The following is a 10,062-nucleotide window of genomic DNA, read 5'->3' as shown; positions in this document are numbered from 1 at the left end:
AGAATTTGGTTTTCCATTCCCCTAACAATCTAACAATCAATCATAGATAGTATCAATTAACTTAATATTTTGCAAATACATGAAGTTCATCTTCATACAAATGTGACTCAAAAACAAAAATATACGTTGCATGATGTTTCAATGATGCAAAATCCTCATGATATAACTACACAGTCAAAATAACTTTTATTTAATTGAGCACTAGCCATTTCACATAAACTCCGTGTATACTTAATGTTATTTTCTTGTTTCACTCCTATCTATCGCTTAAAAATTCAAGTGTAACACTATTTTAGATGGGAAAGAAAACAGAACTCCTTTCATCCAATCTAACTAACAAGTTCATGGTTGTTTACATTAGTTTTCAACCTTAGATGCCAAACTTTGTGTAAACGAAATGAGGATTAATTTAGATTCAACCTCAAATTTCACCCTCCAAAGTTATTCACCACGAGGTAAAAAAATGCAATTACCCCCTCCCGTACGCCACACCGCCAAGTAGATTCCCCAATCAAACCCCAAATTTGCAAAGATGTCCCATAAACAGTAGATCCTGCTAGTCAGAAACTAGAAAATCATTAATTAGTCTGTAGCTTAATCATTAACTTTATTAACCTCCTCATTCTAGCAACACGTGGCTATGTTCCTCACTACGTTACTCCATAATAATTCTATTTTCAGCTCCCATTTTCAGACAACACATCACGGTTATTATTTTTTCGGTCCAGTAAATTCGGGAAATTAAGATTAAACAAAAAAGAAAAAAAAGAGTTAATTAAAAGGAAAAAGAAATTATAATGGTGGGTGGGAGGTGCGAATTTTTGGGCTTTCCTCTACTCTCAGACTCTTTTTCTCTCCTAAAAACACATACAGACACCATTTTCTTTCTTTCTTTGTTTCTCTGATTCTCTCATTCCCTCGATCTGTAAGTTATGTTGGTTTTTTTTTATTGATTTTTTTTTTGACGAAAATGCGTTGGATTGAAGCGGGGAAAAGGGAGGAGAAATCTGCGATGTTTGGTTGATTTTTGTGGCTGTGGGAATTGCAAGGGGGAGCTCAGGAACCCTAGATCTTGTTTTGGTTTTGGGTTTTGAGGCGTCGGGCTCTGGATCTCGGGTTTTTTGGGAGGATTCGAGCTCCAATTTCGAGGATTTTGGTAAATTATAGGGATTTGAGGGGTGGAAGTTTGGATTTTGTTGCGGGGATTAGGTTAGATGGCTTCGAATCCTCCTCCATTTCAGGTGGAGGATACGGATGAGGATTTCTTTGATAAATTGGTCGAAGATGACCTCGAACCGCCGTCGTCGTCGGCGGCCGCGGCGGTGGCGGGACCCAATTTGAATGAGGGAAGTGATTCCGACGACGCCAAGGCGTTTGCCAATCTGAGCGTTGGTGATTCTGCGGCTGTAGCGGCGGATTCCGGTGCCGGAAAGAAAGAGGAGAAGGGCGGTGTGGATTTGGATGCCGGAGAGGCGGATGCGGTTGGGGTTGGTAATGTGGTTGAGTCGAGTAATGTGATCAATGGTTCGGCGGAGGGGGCGGTGGAGTCCAGCAATGATGGGGCGGGTGCCGAATTGAAGCCGGATTCAGATTCGGTGGTGAGCAAGAGTAATGATTCCGGGGTTTCGGGGGTTAAGGAGGTGGATTGGGGTTTGTTTTATGCCAATTCGGCTCAGAATGGGATCCATGGCTTTGGATCCTACTCGGATTTTTTCAATGAGTTGGGGGATGGCACTGGGGATTTTCCCGCCAAAGTGGAACACAATGTGGTATCCGGCAGTGAAGACTATGCAGCCAACAGTTTGACTGCGCAACCAAATGTGATATCCGGCGGTGCAGATTATACAGGCAATGGTTTGAGCAATTCGGTTAATAATAGCCAGCAGTATCAAGAGGTTCAAGCTTATGGAGCCTCTGGGGAAGAAAGCAAAAACGAGCCGGATGTAAACAGTACCGAGTATTGGGACACTCTGTATCCTGGGTGGAAGTATGACCCCAACACAGGGCAATGGTACGAGGTGGACAGTTTCGATGGAGCTGCTAATTGGACCACCGTTACTGATACTAAACAGGAGATTTCGTATTTGCAGCAAACAGCTCACTCTGCTGCCGGAACTGTGACTGAAGCTAGCACTACTGGTTGTTTGTCTAGCTGGGAACAGGTCTCACAAGGGACTAATGGGTACCCGGAACATATGGTTTTTTATCCTGATCACCCTGATTGGTACTACGACACAATTGCCCAGGAGTGGCGTTCATTGGAAGCATATAATGCTTCTATGCAACCCACGGCCACAACGGCAGCTCAGGCCCAGAATGAGAATAGTTTATATCATGAGTATGGACAAGCTGAAAATTATGGGTCACAAGGTGTCAGTAACCAAGGTCAAGAGGGTAGCTGGTCTCAGTCTTATAATAATTACAATCAGCAAGTTTCAAATATGTGGCAACCTGAGGCTGTAGCTACCAGCGAGTCTTTTCCAAGTTTTGGTGGAAACCAACAGTTGGGTAATTCATTAGCTTCTATGGTTAACAAGGATCAGCAGAAGTTCGGAGCAGTTCCTTTGTATAACAAAGCAAGTCAGGGTCATGGTGAGGCTAATGGGACTGTTGGGTTCCAAAGTTTTGCCCCAGGTGGAAACTTTAACCAGCAGTTTAATCAAGGAAATGCAAAGCAGAATGAACAAACCCAATTTTCAGAGGATTACTATGGCAGTCAGAAACCTGTAAATTATTCGCAACAATCTTTCCAGAGTGGCAATCAGTTTACATATGCTCCAACTGTTGGAAGATCTTCTGCCGGGCGTCCTCCACATGCCCTAGTAACTTTTGGATTTGGTGGAAAACTCATTGTGATGAAGGACAGTAGTAATCTTGGGAACTCTTCCTATGGAAGCCAGGTGAGGCTCTGAATCCTTCTTGCTTTAATATATATAACTGTCCATTTCGTTGGCATAGAGATCCAAATTCTGAGGTTGCTACCGAAAATAAAGTAAAAACTACAAGGTAATTGTTTTATGGATTGATAACTTTATTAGGATTTCCTGAGTGGAGATTTTTTCTTTTGTTTTTTGTGAGCTTCTCTTTGGTCCTATTATCTTTGCCTACATTCTCTCTGGATTGTGGCCGAATGGAGCAGTGAACTATTTTGCCAAATGTGTAATTATGGATGTTTATTATCATGTGAAGGATCCTGTAGCGGGCTCAGTTTCTGTTCTGAACTTGACAGAAGTTTTCATGCAAAAGCCTGATGCTTCAAGTTTTGGAATGACTACTTGTGATTATTTTCGTGCCTTGTGCCAACAGTCCTTTCCAGGGCCGTTGGTTGGAGGGAATGTTGGAAGTAAAGAGTTGAACAAATGGATTGATGAAAGGATTGCTTACTGTGAATCACCCGACATGGACTATAGGAAAGGAAAAGTATTGAGGTTACTAATTTCTTTGCTTAAGATAGCTTGTCAACACTATGGAAAACTCCGATCTCCTTTTGGTACCGACACTCTATCCAAGGTACATCACATTCATGTCCTTTGATCTTGTTTTTGATGTGAGCCACTTCAACTCTCTCTCTCTCTCTTCTTCTGTTCACATTTAATTATATATTTTCCATGCACAGTTTCTTTTACTGGTGACTGTATGGGTCTCTATATAGGGTGTAGCTAGGTAGGAAGTCCTTTCTGGATCCTATGTTATTGTGATACTGTACTTCATGAAATGTTGAATTCTTATTCTTCATGCTTTAAATTGTTTGGAATTTTACAGAACAATATAGTTTTCTGGGGGTTCTTAAGTACAAGAGAGGTTATGTTCTGTATCAATGCATTTGTGTGAAGAGAAATGCTTTAGAAAATAAAAAAAATGCTTTAGAATATATGTTCAGTACATGGAAAGAGTGAACTGCGGATATACTGCCTGCCCTTGACGCTGCAGTTTCCACTGACATGGATTTCCTACTAATGTTCACCTTTCATTTTATGTCCTTCTTTAAGTAAGGGAAACTTGTCTGATGTTGAATTCTTTATCATTCAAATATTCCGGTATTGAGTCACCCATACTGTCTTCTCTCTACCTTGAAAGTACCTATCGTCCCAAAATTGTTTCTCAAGTTTTGTTCCTAGTGATAGCATTCTTTAAGTGCCAGTCCTGTGCCTGGTGTAATTCTGGGCTTCTCTTCTCCATAGGAAAATGATATTCCAGAATCCGCAGTTGCTAAGCTTTTTGCATCTGCAAAGAGCAATGGTGCACAGCTCGGTGAGTATAATGCTCTTAGCCACTGTGTGCAGAACATCCCTTCAGAAGGACAAATAGAGGTATGGGATAATCAATCTGATAGTTCCCCCTCTCCTATTACTTTTCTTTTCTATTTTCTTTTTGTAATAAGTCTTGGTTTTATTCCTAGGCAACTGCTTCTGAAGTACAAAATCTACTGGTTTCTGGTAGAAAGAAAGAGGCTTTACAATGTGCACAGGCAGGTCAATTGTGGGGGCCAGCGCTTGTTCTTGCTTCACAGCTTGGCGAACAGGTTCATTCACCATTGTCATTATATTGGGCAACTTAAAATAAATACTTACAATCTTGAGTAAAGTTGTCAGTTTATACGTAAGCATGCACTCTTCTAACTCTTTCTCTTTCTTTCTTCCTCTTGTGGGGATGGTGGCTCTCAACCAATCCAGTTATATGTTGATACTGTTAAGCAGATGGCAGTATGCCAGTTAATTCCAGGATCACCTTTGCGAACATTATGCCTGCTAATTGCAGGCCAACCTGCGGAAGTGTTTTCTGCTGACACTACATCTGAAATCAGTGTTCCTGGTGCTGTTAATATGCCTCAACAGCCTGTGCAGGTGAGATACTTATTTAGAAATTGCCTATTGGATGTTACTTCCTTCATCATAGCTGTACATGTTGAGCTGCCCATTGTAGACATTCTAATAACATTGGAACATAGATCATAAGTAGTGCCGAAGCTGGTACTGCATCGGAATAAGTCTTTTCTCCAGTGGCATCTTATGTACTGAATTCCTTAGCAATGCCTCAGTAAGAATGTTGTATTCCTTGTGTAACTACAGTTTGGTTCAAATACAATGCTTGATGATTGGGAGGAGAATTTAGCTGTGATAACTGCAAACAGAACGAAAGATGATGAACTGGTAATCATTCATCTTGGAGATACCTTGTGGAAGGATAGGAGTGAGGTATGTTAGCGTAACATGTAACTAGTTTGTTTGCATACCAAATTGTTTTATTTCTTAATCTGACATGGGTTATGTTTCAGATTACTGCAGCACACATCTGCTATTTAATTGCAGAAGCAAATTTTGAGTCATACTCAGATACTGCAAGACTATGTCTAATTGGAGCAGATCACTGGAAATTGCCTCGAACATATGCTAGCCCAGAGGCCATTCAGGTGCGTTCGATCATTCATGCATTTTCTCTTATACCTTCTTTAGAAATTTCTTCCAGTGCAAGTCTCTTATCTGGATATGGTGGTTGGGCCTTGCAGAACACATGCTTTTAACTCTTTAATTAAAAAGTGTAGCTCCAGACAACTGTAAGATGGTTTTTCTTTCCTGGATAGGAATTGCAGTAGTGAAAGATGACGCTCTCTATAACCTCATAGTTTTATACATAACATAAGCAGGTCGTTGAGACTGCAGATTAATAGTCTCATTTCTCTTGTTTCTCGTCTTCTAATTCCTAATTCAACTTTTTGAATTCAAACGACATGAACCATTCATATCTTTTGGTAAAACATCTTCCTTTATCTGATCTTTATTTCTTTCTAGTTATACCCAATTAGTTATGAATAACACAATCTCATAACATCTTATTTTATTCTACCTGGGTGTGTGTGTGTGTGTGTATAGAGGCATTGGTTTGCTAAATTGACATAACCTAACCGCACCTCAGAGATAGAGGGGTCACACTGCTAATCAGCCGCCACTAACTGGAGGGCTTGCCCAAAGCATAAAAATGAAGTCCGATTATAATATATAAATTAATAGAATAGTTGTTAAGCACCCTGCATAACATTGTGTCATCATTGCTGGTAATGTAGAGCATGATAGGACACATGGGTGGATCATCCAATATGAATGTAATATTGAGTTGACGAGTCACTGAACCCTATTTTCTTTTTATAAACATGGTATTCTGGCATTGTTACTTGTGACAATCTGGTACTCCTCTGTATAACACAAGGTATATAAACCTTGTAATTCCTAACTGCACATTCAAATCTAATATTGAGTTGACGCATGGGTAGATTATCCGACGTGAATGTAATATTGAGCTGACGAGTCACTGAACCCTATTTTCTATTTATAAATATGGTATTCTGGCATTGTTGCTCGTCATAATCTGGCAGTCCTCTGTATATGACCACAAGTGTGTGTGTGTGTCCTAAATGCACAGTAAATTCTCTCTGTTAGCGATTCTTATTTGTTTGTTCATCTTCAGTGATAATAAAAGCTAATAAGTGTTGTTTATTACTTTATTCAAAGTATTCCTCTCAAAATCTTATATATCAATTGTCCTTGTCGATCTTTGGCAGTGGGCTGGGTTATCTGAATAGCAGTATTGAGTATTGAGACATTTTTACCAGTAAATTATATATCCACCCAAAATTTTGTCACTGCAAATCTTAATTGTAGTTTCTACGTTGGTAACTGATTGTTATTTGTTTATTCATATTCACTGAGACATAAGACTTGCTTAATACAAGTTGGTTATTAATTCGTTTAGTAACACTCTCTGGAACTTATACTATTCTTCCTTGTTATTTTTGGGCAGAGGACTGAGTTATATGAATATTCAAAAGTGCTCGGAAACTCTCAGTTTATTCTTCTACCATTCCAGCCATATAAGCTCATATATGCACACATGCTTGCTGAAGTTGGAAGAGTTTCTGATTCGTTGAAGTACGTAGGTGTATTTTTTTTTTTATCCCTACTTTGATGCTTTCTTTTAGATACGGTTCCCTTACTTAATGATGTAAACTTAATACAGGTACTGTCAAATAATATTGAAGTCCTTAAAAACTGTTAGAGCACCTGAAGTGGAAACGTGGAAGCAGCTAGTATTGTCTCTAGAGGAGAGGATCAGAACTCATCAGCAGGTACTTCTTTCTCATTTGTTTATATGTTCATCGTTTTTGAGCTGTTATGGTCAGTCTATGAATGCACATTCCATTTACAGGGTGGATACTCTGTCAATCTGGTTTCTACTTTCAAAGGTAAATTGCTCAACTTTATCGATAATACTGCCCATCGTGTTGTTGGGAGCCTACCACCACCTGCACCATCCACATCCCAAGGAAGTGTTCACGGTAATCATTACCAACAGCCAATGGGTCCTAGAGTATCTAGTAGTCAATCAACTATGGCAATGTCATCCTTAATTCCATCTGCTTCTATGGAACCCATAAGTGATTTTGGCAATAGAAAGCCGATGCATAATAGAAGTGTTTCAGAGCCAGACTTTGGCAGAACTCAGGTGTGTACTACTCTCCAAACTGGTGAATTTTCAAATTCTGACATGTATGTGCACATACACATACTCAACCCACTACCACACCCCATATTTGCAGTTAATCACCTAATTTATATGTGTGGTTGATTATACAATCTATGTGACATCTAGCTCGTTATAAGATCAGGTTGATTCATCAAAGGAAATGGCCTCGTCTGATGGACAGGGAAAAGCCTCAGGAGGGACTTCCCGCTTTTCTCGTTTTGGTTTTGGGTCTCAGCTGTTGCAAAAGACTGTGGGCCTAGTCCTGAGACCTCGCCCTGGAAAACAGGTAGTTCGTGAAGTTTCTATTGTAGGCTTTCCTTCCTTTTTCCATCTAGAGAAGAACTATGGGTATTTTTCTTATGGAAAACTTTCTGTAATTCTGCTCTGCACTTGCTACTGAAGGCTAAGTTGGGTGAAACAAATAAGTTCTACTATGACGAAAAACTTAAGAGATGGGTTGAGGAAGGTGCTGAACCTCCAGCTGAAGAACCTGCATTGCCTCCTCCCCCAACAACTGCAGTCTTCCAGAATGGTGTTTCTGATTACAACTTAAGGTCTGCTTTAAAGAGAGAAGAGGGGTCCCCCACTAAAGGGGGCCCAGATTTACGTACTTCAACTCCTCCAGGACCAACTTCAGGGACACCTCCCATTCCACCCAGCTCAAATCAATTCTCAGCTCGTGGACGAATGGGTATTAGATCCAGGTACAGCTCTCTCTCTCTCTCTCTCTCTCTCTCTCTCTCTCTCTCTCTCTGTTTTGGTCATGTTCACTTAATGTGCAGTTGGATTTATGATTCAAAATGAGGGATTCGGATTTGAGGTTTTAGCGTAAATTGCTAAAATCTGCTTTAGAATCATTAATATCTTATTTCCACACAAATTTTACTTATAAATTTTATGATTCATAAAAGGCTGAGTAACTTTCTTCTCAAGAGTATTTAAAATTCGTCTTTTGTACAGTCATATTTATGTGGATTTTATGTACCTAAAGAAATTTATATTCTGTAGTTTAATTAAGCAATTTATAATAAAAGCTCAAAACCCAAAGCATTTATTGTTAATCTTCAGGGATGAGTTGAAAACTCTTTAAAGAAGCAAGGAATGGTTTAGGATTACCTAATTTTCGTTAATCAAGTAGAAAAGGAATTAGTCTTAAAACTTTCTGCCCTTTCACCATAACTTCTACTTTTCTAGTAACAAATGAAGGCAATGAATGACTTCACTACTGATGGGATTTTGGCAGATATGTTGACACTTTCAACCAAGCTGGAGGAATGCCAGCAAACTTGTTCCAGTCACCTTCTGTTCCATCTACTAAGCCTGCTGTTGCTGCCAATGCAAAGTTTTTCATTCCCACTCCAGCGTTATCAGGTGACCAGACTATGGAGGCTATTGCCGAACATGTACAAGAAGATGCTACAACAACTAAAGAAGATCCTTCAACATCAGCCAGGAATGACTCTTTTCATGCTCCACCTTCATCATCACCAATGAGTATGCAAAGGTTCCCAAGCATGAGTAATATCCAAAGCATGGGAGTTATGTCAAATGCCAATGGTCCCCTTCCAGCTCACTCACGAAGGACGGCATCATGGGGTGGGAGCTCCAATGATATATTTAGCCCTCCAAAGACGGGAGAAATAAAACCTCTAGGGGAGGCATTAGGCATGTCCCCTACTTTATATAGGCCTAGTGAGCCGCCTTCTCAAATGCATGCGCCAATGAATGGCGGCAGCAGTTTTGGTGACGATCTTCATGAAGTGGAACTTTGAGCCGAAGTAGTGAAGATGTAAATATCAAGTTTTGCTCTAGTGATCAATACAAATACTTGTGATGTTCCTGCTCCTGCATCTCTCAATAGGTCAACATGGTGGTATGTGCCGAAAGTAAGTTCATAGACCGGTTATTTTCTTTCCCAATATTCATACTTCCCCACCCTAACATGTATCTTGAAATGTAATTGGCGCAATTCCTTTGCTTTTGAGCCAATGTTTATTTGAATGCCGTGGGAGTTGCCACTAGTAAAGGTCTTTTCTTTGTTCTTAACCCCCAAAAAAAGAGAAAAAAGCCTGCATGGGCAGTTGGGCACCAATGTACATATCATTTGTTCATTTGTTTAAAAACAGAAAATGTTTCTTGAGGTAGATGAAAAGGGATCCTCTTCTCAAGGGAAAAAGATGAGTGTATTCAATTGAGTGAAAAATAAGATGCCCCGTTTTGTTCTTTTTGGATATGGAATTCTCTCCCTCAGTATAAAGAGAGACCTAGAGACCTGGTATTGTTGTTAGAATATAAGTTAATTATATATAAGTGCATCTTTCAATGTTTTTTTTAGCCGTATGGCTACCAACTATTTTTTTTTTCCCTCATATAAGGCCGCTAGATAAAAAATGGTGTTATATTTTGGATATTAAAAACCAATATATTTACATAAATACCACTAGAGTACAAAATCAACAATCACTCTCTCTCCTCTCTGGCCAACTCCTGCGGGTCTCTGGCCAACCTCCAGTGAACTGCGGCCGACCTCCGGACAACTTCCGA

The 10,062-nt window shown here is 39.9% G+C and overlaps 1 protein-coding gene across 3 annotated transcripts; it reads left to right on the top strand.

Annotated features, from left to right (window-relative positions):
• The first annotated feature begins 797 nt into the window (after positions 1 to 797).
• On the top strand, positions 798 to 9,749 carry LOC112175831 (protein transport protein SEC16B homolog). 3 transcript variants are annotated; one of them, XM_040509941.1, is made up of 13 exons: positions 799 to 2,900; positions 3,190 to 3,510; positions 4,182 to 4,310; positions 4,400 to 4,522; positions 4,674 to 4,844; positions 5,070 to 5,195; positions 5,276 to 5,410; positions 6,796 to 6,923; positions 7,012 to 7,120; positions 7,201 to 7,497; positions 7,700 to 7,804; positions 7,921 to 8,222; positions 8,762 to 9,749. In XM_040509941.1, the coding sequence occupies exons 1-13, from the start codon at positions 1,215 to 1,217 to the stop codon at positions 9,288 to 9,290; spliced, it is 4,161 nt and encodes a 1,386-aa protein (XP_040365875.1). In that variant the 5' UTR covers positions 799 to 1,214; the 3' UTR covers positions 9,291 to 9,749. The 3 variants fall into 3 exon arrangements, with proteins under 3 accessions (XP_040365876.1, XP_040365875.1, XP_024169351.1); XM_024313583.2 differs by having other exon boundaries at positions 7,661 to 7,804; XM_040509942.1 differs by lacking the exons at positions 7,921 to 8,222; positions 8,762 to 9,749 and having other exon boundaries at positions 798 to 2,900; positions 7,645 to 7,775.
• Positions 9,750 to 10,062: the final 313 nt, after the last annotated feature.

Source organism: Rosa chinensis, chromosome 7 (genome assembly GCF_002994745.2).
Source record: "Rosa chinensis cultivar Old Blush chromosome 7, RchiOBHm-V2, whole genome shotgun sequence".
In the NCBI taxonomy this organism is placed as follows: domain Eukaryota; kingdom Viridiplantae; phylum Streptophyta; class Magnoliopsida; order Rosales; family Rosaceae; genus Rosa; species Rosa chinensis.
The sequence above is the reverse complement of the archived record's forward strand: the minus strand, read 5'-3'. Positions and strand labels throughout refer to the sequence as shown.